We start from the raw sequence: 15,415 nt of genomic DNA on the forward strand, positions 1-15,415 counted from the left end.
TTTACTTTTGTGATTTGAATTGTGTCTGGGGAATGAAAAATAGGCACAAAATCCAAAGCTATATATTGTATTATAAAAAAATCGGCGCTTGGTTTTATAATATGTTTATTGTGATTATTTGATCCATCTCTGAATGGTTGCATAATGATTCAGATAATTAAGGTATAAAAATTCTTTACATAGTGCTATTTTTGGTAACACAATAAGTTGAGCTGTAAACAAGTCTCTTAAAAATATATAAGATTAGAAACAAGCATGCTTTATAGCTATAGTTTGATTTAAAAAAAAAACACATTTCTTGATTGATTTATGGAAAGTTTAGTGATTTATCTGTTGTGATTGATGTTTTGCCACTGACTGAGTTGGCCAGGCTCTCCGTTTATTGCCATTATGTGTGTCTGTGTGTGATTTAGACGTGGCTGTGGAAGGAAAAGGAAAGGGACACCAGTGAAGGTGTGCGACAGGGTCTTCGCTACAGAGGATGATGAGGAGAGCACGTCTGAGCACAGCTATGGACCAGAAAAAGGTAAAGTATTTGTATTGTGCAGTTTTGTCACTTACACATGAGATTTGCCAATGTGAGTTGACAGCAGTTTTATCATTTCAGGGCTCCAGACTAACTTTTTTTCACTAGAAGCACATTGGCCCCCAACTGAAAATTTTAGGGGCGCAACCAGAATATGTAGGGGCACACACTGTAAATCAACATGCTAACCAAATTTTCACATTTCTACAAATTTTCACTGTATTACTAATAAATACTTTAATGATAGATGCAGAAAGTACAATGTGTGGTTTCAAATTCAGTGTCACATCACAAAAAAAAGGTCAAATTTACTGGCTGCACATGTTCGACTGGATGTAAAATTCAGTGGCACACTCTCAAATTTTGGTGACAAAATGCCACCATTTGGTGGCAGTCTGGAGCCCTGCATTTGTGTCTGTGAAATCCCAGCTTATGTCATTTTTGTGATTTACTGCTTTCTACATAAAATGTCAAGAACGTTCTGTGAAACTATAAAGAATACATATAAGGTTACCTATTGTGTAAATTCACTTTTATAATGCGTTAGAACATCCATATGTGTCTGCAGTGCGTGTAAACATCCAGCCTATATTGGTAAAAATCCACTGACCCTTTTTTAATAATTTGCATAATTCAAAACCAGTGTGAAAAATTTCATAAATTGAAATTTTTCCCGTTGATGTCACCATTAAAGGGAAAGCTCCGCCAAGCAGCAGTTATGATCTGCCCTATATTGGTTAGCAAATTATTATTATTATTTGATTAGCGAATTCCATACATCTGTGTATGGTGAAAACATCATCCATCATTCCACTTTTCTTTATAACATCCTTAAAGGGACACTGCACTTTTTTTGAAAATAGGCTCATTTTCCAGCTCCCCTAGAGTTAAACATTCGATTTTTACTGTTTTGGAATCCATTCAGTCGATCAGACCCTGTACCACTTTTAGCATAGTTTAGCATAATCCATTGAATCCGATTAGACCATTAGCATTGCGATACAAAATAACCAAAGAGTTTCAATATTTTTCCTATTTAAAACTTGACTATTCTGTAGTTACATCGTGTACTAAGACAGACAGAAAATTAAAAGTTGAGATTTTCTAGGCAGATATGGCTAGGACTATATTGTCATTCTGGCATAATAATCAAGGACTTTGCTGCCGTAACATGGGCGCTGCGTAATATAATTTCGCCTGCTGCAGCCATGTTACAGCAGCAAAGTCCTTGATTATTATTAAAAAGAAAAAAATATTGAAACTCTTTGGTCATTTTTGAGCACTATGCTAATGGTCTAATCCGATTCAATGGATTGTGCTGAGCTATGCTAAAAGTGGTACCGCCAGACCCAGAGATCAGCTGAATGGATTCCAAAACGGTGGAGATCGAATGTTTGGCTCTAGGGGAGCTGGAAAATGAGCCTTTTTTTAGAAAAGTGGTGTGTCCCTTTAAGCTTTACCTTTGTTATTGTTTTGAAAATGCGACCTCTCAGTGGTGAAATCTACATATTGTGCATTTAACTGAACGAGGCCAAGTTAAAGATTAAATTTAAAGTCAAAACAGTGATTGAAATCAAACTTTGATGCTCCTAATCTCACAATTAGATTATTAGACTTTAGCTTGGATTTCACAGACAAAGTCACATTTATCCAGTAAGTGAAGTCTTCCTGAGGTGAGATTAGCTAAGCTTAGCTAAAGCTCTGTGCATACTCAATAAGCTAATTATATATACTGTGTATGTTTCAGAAATTGTATTTAAGTGTTAAGCACATTATATATGTTTCAGGTGACGGCTGTGAGGAAACAGAGAACAGACACAGAGGGCCTGATACAGATGGTCCATACTATGAAACACAATCTGCTCAGCTCTGGTGAGTGACTGTGTGTGTTTGTGTTTGTGTGTGTGTTTGTGTTTGTGTGTGTGTGTGTGTGTGTGTGTGTGTGTGTGTGTGTGGTCTGGTTAGAAACACTCCACATGCGTGTGCTTACTGTATATCCACGCTTGAGGGAGATAATAATTATTGTGTGTGCGTGTGTTGTGGGGTCGAGATACTGTTTTGTGTTTGTGGAGGTGGGGGATTACTGGAATGCAGCTGTGTGTTTGTGTGTGTGTGTGTGTGTGTTTATTGCGTGTGTTTATTATCACTGGGCCAATGATGGAATGCGTGTGCTTGTGTGTTTATCCCATTGTGTAGCTGGGCTTGAGGGTGTGTGGTTGTATGTTTATTGCTGTGTTTAGCGATACTGACAGAGTCACACTGGTTGTATGTATACATGTGTGTTGATCATAACAGAGATGCGTGTGGTGGGGTGTGTTTTGAACTGTGAATTAAAAGAACAGTTTAACCACGTTTAAAAATGTTCTCATAATTTGTTACCTCATACAGTTTTTTCTTCCGTAAAACACAGAAGGAGATCATAAACAGCTTTGTCATAAAATGAAGTGTGTTCCTGTTGTTCAGCTGGTAGAGCATTGCATTAGTGCCGCAAAGGTTGTGGGTTCGATTTCCAAGGAACACAGAATCGTAAAAAAGTATCTTGAATGCCCTGTAAGTCACTTTGGACAGAAGCATCTGCCAAATGCCTAAGTCTAAATGTAATCTAAATGAAACTGGATGGTGATTTTAAATATCAGTCTCCAAAACGAAGTGAACGTGGCTTATGGACTATTTTTAAGTCTTCTACAATACAATCTCCTTTTATATTTCAATGAAAAAAGAGGGTTAAAATGGCATAGGGATGAGTAAATGATGGCTCTCCCTGCATTCCAATTTGCATACTAGCAGGAGTATCCATCCTAAATGGTATTCAAAATTAGAATTACATGTCCCAAATCTTATTACGGTGAAACAAGTATCCAAAAGTTTCCGGAAAGTCTACGGTTTTAGGGAAAAAATTGAGGTCTTGATTTATGCACATTTAAATGACTGATATAACCCACACCTCACCGTGAGAGGGCGGAGTTAACTTGGGCTACACAGAATAAACAAATTAAATGAATGATGCGTCACTTAATCAAATACATTAAACTACACAGTAAATATAATGAATGAAGAAATGCTTTAATAAGAAAATTAGTTCTATTTTGATGTTTGTGTTTTTAAAGGATCACAGCGTCGTCCAGGCAACAGTCGTTACTTCTGTTTTCCATTCCCAGTTTTATGTCCCAGTGTGTGCATACTCTTTTGAAAGTATGCACTACCCAACACAAAAACTAAACTTTTCGCTGTAAATGCTTATATCTTCTGTATGCGAATGTTGATTCATACCAATATGTTTTTTGCATGGTTGTGTTTGACACATGAAAACTTCTCGTGTTACGTATGTAACTTTTGTTCCCTGAGAAGGGAACGAGACACTGCGTCTCCCTTGCCATACTTCCTGCGTCCCATTAACGCCGTCTTTGGCAATATTTCAGATAGCGATATACTTTCTGGCTCCCGCGTCACCCTGTCTTTGTCGTTAATCTTCACCATTGGTTGAATTTGATATACACATTCAGACGCACTTACCCCTAGAGGCGTCCCCAAACTGTCACTGCAGTGACGCAGCGCGAGTTCCCTCAAAGGGAACTGTAACAATATATCTTAAAAGGTAACACAATGTAACCTTGCTCTTACTTGAAATGTTTCCTCACATTTAGTCCTTGAATTTGAGGGTATTGGACCTGGAAAGTCCTTGAAAGGTTCATGAATTTGAAGTTAACTAAAGTGCGTGAACCCTGAATTAAGAAAAAACCCTTCCCTGCCAATGACGACTATTTCTGGCTTTTCTCAATACCGCTATTATACACCAGGTGGTTTAACTTATAAAACCTGGAAGTATCGCCCTAGGGCAAACAGCTGTATGTCCGTGTAAGTTTTGAGGATTGCTCTGAATTTGATCTTTATCAAAAGTCCTTCACAAAAATTTAATTATTTTAGCTTTTTGCTCAAATTGTGTTTTTGAAGAAACCAACTCATATTTGAGAAGTGATAAAAAGAGAACTAATGAAGGTAGGATGAAACAGGTTTTTTGTTTGTTTGAAAGCAGTGGGTCTGTACGTTCATTTGATATATTGTGTGTTTATATATTTTAAAAAGAAAATTTTCTGGAAGGCATTAAACTTTTGTGAATATCATAATAAAATTCTGGCGCTGACTGCCAATTAAAAAAAAAACGCTGGCGGGGAAAGAGTTAATAATGACGTTAATTATGAAAGGTGTGGAAGAGTGACTGTAACGTGGGATTTGCATTAATTTCTTTTACAAAACAGTCTGCAGGATTGTTCAGCTGTGACTATAAAAGTTTGTATTTGTGTCGCTGATGTAGTTTTCTCTCCTGCAGTGTGGGTGAGGAGGGCACTAGTGGAGGAAGAGGGACTGGGTCGTACCCCTCGCCACCGAATTGCCGCATTCGCGAGGTGCACTGTGGCAATCAAGTGCGACTGATCGTTATCGCAATCCGTGACATCGCTAAGGGGGAGGAGATCACAGTGGACTACAGTTTAACAGAGTGGGGAGAAAACGCTGTGGTAGGTGTAACCATGACAATGGTTAGCACATCTCTGAGCTTCATTTGCACATAGGTGATACTAATAACATGCACATTGCAGACAGTTCATGATGCCACGTAGCTTTTAGATGTTTGTGAAATATGTTTAATTGCACAGTGTTACATTTATTGTAGATTATTGTTTTGTATGTGTCGGTGTGTTAAAAGGATTCCAGCAAAACATCAAAATTACCACATGATTTACTACCCCTCAAGCAAATCCGAGATGCACATGTCCATCATCTTTCAGACGAATAGATTTGAAGTTTTCTTTAGTAAATGTCTTTGCTCTTCCACGCTTTTTTTATTCTGATGCTTCTGACTTTAAACCACAAAAAAAGTGCATTCATCTTTCAAAGAGATACTCCACCCAGCTCCAAGGGGTTAATAAAGATCTTTGGTGGGTAATTGATGCGATTTTGTAAGAAAAATTTCAAATATTTCAAACTTTATAAAGTATAATAACTAGCGTTCGGTAACGCCGCAATCTTGGACTCACGTGAGTCACTGCGCAACAGACTTATGGCAAAAATTGCTCACAACGCCGTTACCAAAAAGTAGTTATTATACACTAGTCAACATTTGAAGCGGATAAAACATTTTCATCAAAATTGTCCTACGACAAGAACTTAAAAAGGTTTTGATCCACTTCAAATGTTGACTAGTATAGTTTATAAAGTTCAAAATGGATGGATTTTTTTCACAAAATCGATTACCCACAGAAGACCTTTATTAACCCAGTGGAGCCGTGTGGATTATCTCTAAAGGATGGATAAACTTTTTTAAGGTGTTTAGTAAGAAGTTGTTCCCTGATCCCTGTTTTCTGTAGTTATAAACTAGGAAGGACTAAAATAACTCCAAATGTGTTTGTCTGAAAGATGATGGAAATATTTGTCTCGGATGGCTTGAGGGTGAGTACATCATGAGGTAATTTTGAGATTTGGCTTGAGTATCGCTTTAAGGAGACTTTATAGTCACACTCTGATGTCATATGATTGACAGCTTTTGTAAAGATGCTGTCCCCTCCTCCCCCAGGGCTTCCATGGCACTGTACCTCTGAGTAGCTTTGAGTGCACCTCTGACCACGAAAGTCACGTTAAGAAGATAAAGGTATGCATAATTTTTTACATTTACATTGTTTTCTATGAGTATACGCACACCGGTGCCGCCTATCCCCGGTGCCCAGCTTTGATTCAGGAAGTTTGATTCAGAAATCCCTGTCGCGCCACTAACATAGTTTAACATTAAATGACATCATATTTGTCCCAAATCATTAATGATTAACATTGGATGCTAACGTATATTTTGCATTTTGAAGAAGACGCTATCTGACGAAGCTCGCGCTATTTAATGTGCACTTCTGGTTTACGATACCCCCAAGTTGTCCTAGACGCGACTCAACGTGCCGCGACCGAGGTCCAACCTTCCGATCTCTCTAATGAAGCCAATACGGTAGTGACTTAAACTGCAATTCATCGACTGACGCTTGAGGCTGGCTCCAAAAGGGAGTCAATTCCCATAGTCTTCCATGTTAAAAATGCCCAACTTTACAGTAGAAAATAATGTGTTTACAGCCTGGTACAAAAAGTGTTTGTGGTCTATATAGCTATAAGACTATATAATTTTGCCCTTCATGACAACTGTGAGGGGGGTGAATTAAACTCATTCGTTTAAATTATATTAAGCCTTAAACTTCTCCATAATTAAGGGTGTGGCCACTTGAGTGACGGTTGAACAGCCACTGCTGTCTCTAGACTCGCGATAGGCGGGAGTGGTTTCACCTCAGCTTCACACATGTCCCGCCTCTTTACCCATTTTCGGTTTTCCGCGAGTGATTCGCGGTGATGCGCGGCCAAGATGCCGACGCCAGGCAATGCCTTACTTTAAGCTTCAAAAACGATCTTCGCAAACCAATGGGTGACGTCACGGACACTACGTCCTTATTTTTTTACGGTCTATGGGCGCGACGCTGAGCTGCGCGGCCGGTGTGCGATCCCCTTAAGTGCCAGCTGCAGATGCATCTAAAGGGTTTATGATAAAAGAGACGCTCGCCTTTGCCAGATACTCAAATAATCTCATGCGTAATCAGAGTTTACTGTTAAGGGAGTGTCTTGCGTGTATTTTGTGAACGTGAGCGTCTCTTTTATCATAAACGATTTTGAAGTGTGTGCAGCAGGCACTTCTTTAACACGTGATGGTTTACATGACGCAACAAACACATATTTTGAAAACTCAAGCAACACACGACACTCCGAACACATATTTAGAATTTGCGCCCCTCAGATGAGCAGCAGTCACGAGCCACCACTGAGTTTATGTTTAGATTTTAGCCATTTTTTCTAAATTTCGTAATCTGCGATATATTTAGCAAGTCCACAACTCGCCGACCTTTACATATGGCGCATGCTATTCCATAGAAAATGTTTAGTGTTTGAAATTTCCTTTCTGTCTGATATCACCTAGGCTGGTTAGTGGTTATTGGTTGCCGATAATTAATTAGCGATTGTTATAAGCTAATGCAATTGCTCTAAAATCTTGCATTTGATCAAAAAAAGAAGCATTATGAAGCATTTTATGTGGGATACGTTAAGATGCCAGTGAGAAAAGCCTTTCCTACAGTGAATGTTGGCTATATTTAAGGAGAAGAGTAGTCTTCCACAATCTACTGCAAATTCACCATTTCACATTTTGTTATGTAGTGCCCACCTCCACAACTTCCATTCCATTAATGGGATTGTTCACCGAAAAATTCTGTCACCATTTACTCACTCCATGTTGTTACAAATTATTAATTTTTCTTCTGATGAACATAAAGGAAGATATTTTGAGAAATGTTTGTTACGAAACCAATAAGTGGCCCCATTGACTTCCATAGTAGAAAAAAAGAATACTATGGAAGTCAGTGGACCTCTGATCAGTTTGTAGGGTGAGTAAATGATGACAGAATTTAAACGTTTGGGTGAACTATCCCTTTAACTGATAAATAATTCCTACGTCAGAGTCTGCCCTACATTATTTTCTTATTTCATGTTAATTAATTTCACTTGTAAGTATTATACACATTTATAATGGAAGTAAATGTTGTTGTGAAAACCACTTCTTGTTGACGTCAAGTCCTTCTCCCCAAAACAAATGTGTGTTTTGCAGACGTCTATTTGATGTGTGTGTTTACAGCTGGAAGATGTCCTTTTGGGAGTGTTTATATCTCAATATGTCTCCACAACATTCCCTGTAGGATGTTAGAATGACATTTAGCAGATGTTCTTAAGATGCTTATGATTGTTAAATCCCTTTATAAGACAGTAATTTCGATGCAATGCTTTCCAGACATCTGATTGATTTCCTTTATCTCTACCTCAGGACGAGGAATCCGGCCGAGTGCCACTTTCTGTTTCGGAATACCTCACACCCTCCTGGTCTCTCTCGCCCTCCTCGTCTCCTCTCTCTCACTCTGAGCCCAGCGACTCAGACAGAGACTCCGATGAGGCCAACGCAGAGCCTCGGATGCGAGCGCCTCAACGCCACAAAAAGCATAAAGCCTCTTCGGCCACAACAACTACGAGAAAACCACTTTCGAGCCATCCACCCTCGTTTCCTTGCTCACTCCCTTCTTCCTCGCTGCAGCCTACTGCTGCTCCCTCCAGACCTGTGTTTAAGTGCCCAGCTCCTGTAGGAGTTCCCGCTAATAGTGTCAGTGTGTCAGTGGGTCGTGGGCAGAGTACCGTAGCACAGAAACAGCGCTGCGTTTACTGCCGCCGCCACTTCCGATCTCTCCCACGCCATCTGAACAAACACCACGCGAACCAGCCCGATGTGCGGTCTGCCCTGGACCAAGCCCATTCCTCTGACCAACGCCCCTGTTTACAGAATTCCCTCCCATCTTCCAGTACGAATTTCCAATGTCCACAAGAAGCTCACGTGACTGGTGTGGTGGTGGGAACGCCACAGTCACCTCCGACTTCACCTATACGAAAAAGCCCAGCCCTCTCTAGCCCCACTCGCAAAAGTCCCGCCCCACAACCGACGACCCCACCTAGAAGAGGAGGTGTTCCGGTGTCTGTATTAAAGAGAAGCCCACCCACTCCTGCTACTCCCCCCAAGAAAGGAGGAAGAAAAATCAAAAAAGAGAAAGAGGACGTCAACGTTTGTGAGAAGACGAAGGAAGATAAAGTGAATCCAGCGTTTGTGGTGCAGGAGAAGAAGTCGGAGCAAAAATGTGAAAAAGAAGAGAGAGAAGAAAATGGAGATAAAGATGATGAAAGCGGAGCGGAGGATAAGAACGACTTATCAAGGTCAGTCATTTAGAATTAAACAAAAAATAAAATTGTCATTATTTTTTCACCTTCTCTTAAAGGTGCAGTGTGTAAATTACTTAGTTTAGTGGCATCTAGTGGTGAGGTTGCGAATTGCAACCAATGGCTCAGTCCACTGCTCACCTCTTGCTTTTGAGACACATAGAGAAGCTACGGTAGCCACCATCGGACAAACATGTCATCGTTGGAGACAACTTAGTAAAAAAGTTTGTCCATTAAGGGCTTCTGTATGAACATGGTGCACAAAATGGTGGCTTCCATGTAAGGGGACCCTCTGTGTATGTAGATAAAACGTCTCATTCTAAGGTAATAAACACATAACGGTTCATTATGAAAGGTCTTTATACACCCCTGATTATTTAGTTTTGTATATTATTTTGCATTTCTGTCAAAAGATCCTTGTAAAAATTACACACTACGCCTTTAATAGAAACCCATATGCTGTTGATTTTAATAGCAAATGACTTCTAATCTTATCACTTCTCTGTCCCCAGTTTGCGTCGTCCCCACATGCTCCCGCTTCTCTCCTCCCTCTCCTCTTTGGTGTTATACCTCAGACGGCTGCAGCACTCCGCCTTCATCTCGCTCTCTCGCTCGCCACAGTCCGCCGAGGCATGGCGACTCCTGTGTCACTCCAGCCTGGCTCTTCTCATCCTCTTCAACCGCCGGCGTGAATGCGAAGTCTCCAAACTCACCATCACCGAGTACCAGGCCCGCGTCACACCCCAGTGCCCTGTCTCTGTGTCGCCAGGAGCGCCGCAAACCCTCACCCCGCTCGAGGCAGCGCTCTCACCCTTTGAGCGGATGGTCCTCCCCCATCTCCCCCGTGCTGGGGTCCAGGGAAAGCGCGGCCGCGTGCAGCCGCTCATCCTTCCGCCACACTCCGAAGCCTGTCTGGAGATGCTTTTGCAGACACGTGCCGGCATCGGCATTGATCCCCAGAACCCGTACGTCTTTGCTCGACCGTATCATTCTCCAGCCACTCCTCTGCGAGGGACAGACTTACTACGCAGTCTGGCCCGGGCCAGCGGTAGTCGGCACCCGCGGGCTCTGACACAGACGCGCGTTCGCAGGCAGGTGGCGATACTTACCCAGCTGCTGTTGTTAAGTGAAGTCGAGGAGGAGGGGCAACGCGGAGCTGCCACACAGAGATTGGAAAGCTTCTTGCAGAAAGAGTATCATGTGACGCAGAGCTGCGCCACCATCGGCCAGGACCCTGGGCTGATGGGTCTGATCGGACGGGTTGTGCTATGCGGGGAGAGAGATGGTGTCTTGTTTCGGGGAATGAGTTTGCATCACATCTGTCTGGAGTTGGATGGTAAGTAAAAGTAACTTAAATGTGTCTCCTCTGCATTGGGTTTTCCCAGTTATTGTAGTGATTTGTTTGTGTAAAGTGAACTGTGATCTGTTTCACTGCTATCTGTATCAGGTTTACTACAAAAGCACTCCATAGTTTCAAAGATTTGTTTCAAGTTTCAAGTTTCAAAGATGTGTGATGCATCAGGATGGGTTTGCAGTTGCACTGTAAACTGCAAAATGTGACTTCCTCCAAATGTGGTTTTAGTCATCACTAAACATTTTGAATCCCGATCCACCAAATAAGATATTAATACCAGATGCATACACGACCAGAACTATTTCAGATATGAAATGCACCAAACGTATCATTATCACCTCTGTCCCTTTTCAGTGTTGTCGGGGAACTCTGCAGACTCTCTGTCAGAGGAGTCCGATGCGGAGCAGAGTAAAGTGAAACCAGAAACAACTTCTCCGTCCACCACTATCATGATGAAGAAAACCACAAGCAACAACAAATCTCCCCGACCGAAAAAGATGAGCGGCAACTCTTCGGTCTCTGTGGGACGAAAAAGGACATCAGGACAGCCCAAACCTGGTGAGTCCACCACTAGTATCACACTAGTAAGGTCACATAACACACACTGTTTCTGCTAATCTTATGTTAAAGGAATAGTCTACTCATTTTCAGTGTTGAAATATGTTATTACCTTGGCTGGGAGGAGTTGGTGCATCCCTCTGTCGTCTGTGTGCGTGCACGTAGGCGCTGGAGCGCGCTGCGACACTTCGATAGCATTTAGCTTAGCCCCATTCATTCAATGGTACCAATCAGAGATAAAGTTAGAAGTGACCAAACATATCAACGTTTTTCCTATTTAAGACGAGTAGTTATACGAGCAAGTTTGGTGGTACAAAATAAAACGTAGCGCTTTTCTAAGCGGATTTAAAAGAGGAACTATATTTTATGGCGTAATAGCACTTTTGGGAGTACTTCGGCTCGGCGCAGTAACACACTCCCTCTCCCATTATGAGAGTGAGAAGGGGAGCGGACTTACACTGGGCGTAAGTTACTGTGTAAAATTACTGTATACAATCTTAACTACAGATCGGCTGCCAAACCTCCCTTCACAAAGCGGTGACCCAATATTGCACCAAAACGTTCGCTATTTTCGACGAGTTATTTGTTCCAGAGTTTAGTTTAGATACTAGCCAGACCATTAAACAAACAGAGACCGGAAGCTAAGTTACGTCCAAACTATATCCATTGTTTCCATAATGCCGGGTTCTTTGGGAAGCTTTTTTTACCTCACAACAAACAACACACTTCTTTAATAATTTTGATTTCGTATCAGCTCTTCCCATCAAGCAATTTTGGTTAAAACAAGGCTAAATTTGGGCTCTAAGTGAAAGTCTAATAGACGTCGACCATAGCCCAAGAATAGACGATATCTATACCTTTAGAACAAATGAAAGCAAACACCTGTTGACTTTGCTTACATGTTGAAATATCATACATCTTCAAGTTATTTTGGCCAAAATGGCACGTAACCAAATTCAAGGTTATTTAGGGTAGAAGTGGGTCACTCATAGCCGGATTACATTGGGTCTATAGATAGCCGTCATTTCAACATCTCAGTTTTTGCTTGCTGGGTTGGTTGGTGTGTTTGTGCCCTATTCCAGGTGAAGTGCCCATATATGGACTTCCACTGTACTTCCAGCATTGCTTACGCCAGTGTTTCTCAACCCTGGTCCTCAAGGACCACCTTCCAGAAAGTTTAAGATGTCTCTTATTTAAAACACCTGAACCAGCTCATCAGCCTCCTTCCAGAATGTCTCCCATCAAGCTAATAATTTAAATCAGGTGTGTTAATTAAGGAGACATCTAAAACATTCTGGAAGGGGGTCATTGAGGACCAGGGTTGAGAAACACTGGATGACGCAACAGGTTCAGTAGTCGGATGAAACATTTCCAAAATTGTACAAACCCAACGAAATGTATTCGGCAAAGAAATACTCATATTTCCAAATGTTTCTTTGAACTTTTGCCCATGTTTAGCATGAGAAATCCAACTCTTTAACTGTGTTAATAAGTCAGAATGCATGAATTAGAATTAGATCCCCTTGTAAGGCTATGTTTACATGACACTGATGTAGTGAAAAGATCCGCGTTTACATAGATCTGCAAAGACTAATACGCTTGGCCGGGCAGTAGATGGCGATGTTATGTAAAGAAACCTTACATATGCATTCTTCTACAACGATAAATACATACCATCAAAAAGGCAAATTTGTTTAGATGGACACTGAGGCACATTTATTACTACAAGTGATCCTGCACTATAAATTGACAAAATTCTGAAAACTTTGTAGGAGTAGCGTAAATAAACTCAGTATTTTGAGCAGCACGAACACAGTCCTGTAGGCTGCCATTGCTGTTTTGGTTAATGCGCATTGTCAGTTATCAAATATTTGTAATGACATGGTTTACATAGAGATGACAAGGCACAATTATCAAAAAATATTTAAACCCATCTTCAAAAGTTGCATTTTCAGGACCCCAAAGTACTATTGGCTTACTTTCCCGTTTACAGTTAAAATCATTGGAAACAGCCCCTTAGTTCCAGTTCTTTCCTGTACAAATTCAGCCTGCAATCACACACCGTCTGCCATGAGGCCTGAGGCAAAGGCCCGAGACCTTCAGCACAGCTCCGGCTCACTGACCCGGGAAAGTGTGTGTGTGAGGGCGGAGAGCCTCTGTGTGTGTGTGTGTATGTGTGTGTTTACACAGGAATAATGATTAACATGCATTCTAATCTTTGTCTCAGGTAAACGTGGCGTGCTAAAGCGGCCTTGGTCCGAGGCAGAGCGAGCAGCTGTGGAGTCCCACCTGGTGCGTAACATTATGGAGCTGCGCGTGCCCGCCAAAGCAGACTGCGAACGCTGTCTGGAGCTCTGCCCCCTGCTGGTCACTAACCACCGGGATTGGAGGGCTGTTAAATTCTACTGCCACAATCGTATCCAACTGCTCAAGAAAACCCAACAGAGGCAGGGTCCATCTTCCCTGCCCGTATGCTGAGGCGGTCAGCTGGTTGGCTCCTAGGGACGTCAGTGGTGCCAAATGAACATATATAAACGGTACGGTTACGGTAACCACCGAATAAGGAAGGCTTTAATTAATGTGACGTCGTTTGTGATTTGTGTTCAGTGTCTAAAACATGAAAACGATACCTTTGGTACAAGGACACGTAAACTCGTTTTGTGTACCTATCCAGTATGACGAAAAACACTACTTATTGTCCGCACAATCAATGTGAGCTTTATTACTGACGGTTTGAAAGTAGATGGACATATTGTGAGCTGAGAGTCTGAATTGCATGAACTCCGGTTTGATCAAGACACAAAACTAGACACTATGTGCCTTGAAGGCAGTAAAACATCTCATTTACACCATCTAAAGATAGTTATGTTATGAAGGACATGAAGTAATGGAGAATAATATAACAATCTCTTATCAAAGTGTATTTGTTTATTTATCTTTGCTTAGTGAGATTACAAAAGGTCCAAATATTTGTATTATTTTTCATTGAGGTGCCATGATTATGTTTGCAGATTGAACAACAATGGTTAATTTTTACACTAGTAATGGTCTAGCGTCTTTTAACCATCCAGCACTGAACAATGAACATCTGTCCGTCCTGTTACTCTTAACCAGATATGGATGTGTGAGTTGAGTTTGCTTTGTATTAATCTGTCAAAGCTGTAATGTTAGAAACACACGATAACCACACGTAACACCTCTGTTTATACTTTATTTAATGATATATTCTTCTTTTTTGTTTAGTTATGCGTGCATTTATGTACACACACAGACATTTTGTATTTATATCGTTATTGCTATGAAAACGTACTGTGATGGGTGTTTTTCATTTTTTATGTACATACTAAATGTAAATATTTGCAGAAAAAATACCACAGAGCACGATGTAAATACGTTGTCGGTACGACATGCTTGTTTTTGTGTTTTTTATCATTCTAGATTTGGTATTCCTTATGCCTCTTATATAATGTGTATACCTATCAAATATCATGTGAACGAGAGCATCAACATTCTCCAGTTGCATCATACATAATCATTTCATAAGTTTGCTCTTTCAGCGCAAAAATATGGACCATAGATCTGTTTTAATTGTTTATGAGGTTTATCACATTTCATTTAGACCGTTTTATTGTTTTGTAATATACAACTGTGTATTATTCAGGGTTTCATTACACTCTGCACCCAAAAGTTTGTTTAGATGGCGAGTGGTGCGCAAGTATTTTTGCATTAAATGTTGTAAATCAAGCCCATGCTGTCTCTTTTATCAGTTTACATTCAATTCCAAAAAAAAATTCAAAGAAAGCTGATTTATACAGCTTGCCAATTCTATTTTTAATTTAATTGTGGAATTGGCACTGAGTAATGCATTTATTGTAGTTTGTCTGCATTTAAAATCTACGTGAAGAGTGATATTATCTACGAAGTACAAATACAAATAGCAGTCATGCTTACTCTTATAGTATAAGCATTTAAAGGAAAACACCACCGTTTTTCAATGTTTTGCTATGTTCTTACCTCAACTTGGACAAATTAATACATACCTATCTTTTTTCAATGCGTGCACTTAATCTTTGCACAGCGCGTCGCGAATGTGCCAGCATCTAGCCCAGCCCCATCCATTCCCCAGGATCCAAACATGGATGAATTCA

The 15,415-nt window shown here is 40.8% G+C and overlaps 1 protein-coding gene across 1 annotated transcript in view; it reads left to right on the plus strand.

Moving 5' to 3' along the window:
• LOC129444383 (uncharacterized) overlaps window positions 1-15,011 on the plus strand; it is a 21,462-nt gene extending 6,451 nt beyond the window's left edge. Inside the window, exons 2-9 of the mRNA XM_055205018.2 lie at window positions 414-526; window positions 2,314-2,398; window positions 4,854-5,040; window positions 6,096-6,170; window positions 8,421-9,352; window positions 9,868-10,691; window positions 11,064-11,267; window positions 13,495-15,011. Coding sequence (XP_055060993.2) covers window positions 414-526; window positions 2,314-2,398; window positions 4,854-5,040; window positions 6,096-6,170; window positions 8,421-9,352; window positions 9,868-10,691; window positions 11,064-11,267; window positions 13,495-13,745 — 2,671 coding nt within the window. The 3' untranslated portion in view covers window positions 13,746-15,011. The remainder of the gene's footprint in view (window positions 1-413; window positions 527-2,313; window positions 2,399-4,853; window positions 5,041-6,095; window positions 6,171-8,420; window positions 9,353-9,867; window positions 10,692-11,063; window positions 11,268-13,494) is intronic.
• The last annotated feature ends 404 nt before the right edge of the window (window positions 15,012-15,415 follow it).

This window comes from Misgurnus anguillicaudatus, chromosome 3 (genome assembly GCF_027580225.2).
Source record: "Misgurnus anguillicaudatus chromosome 3, ASM2758022v2, whole genome shotgun sequence".
Taxonomy (NCBI): domain Eukaryota; kingdom Metazoa; phylum Chordata; class Actinopteri; order Cypriniformes; family Cobitidae; genus Misgurnus; species Misgurnus anguillicaudatus.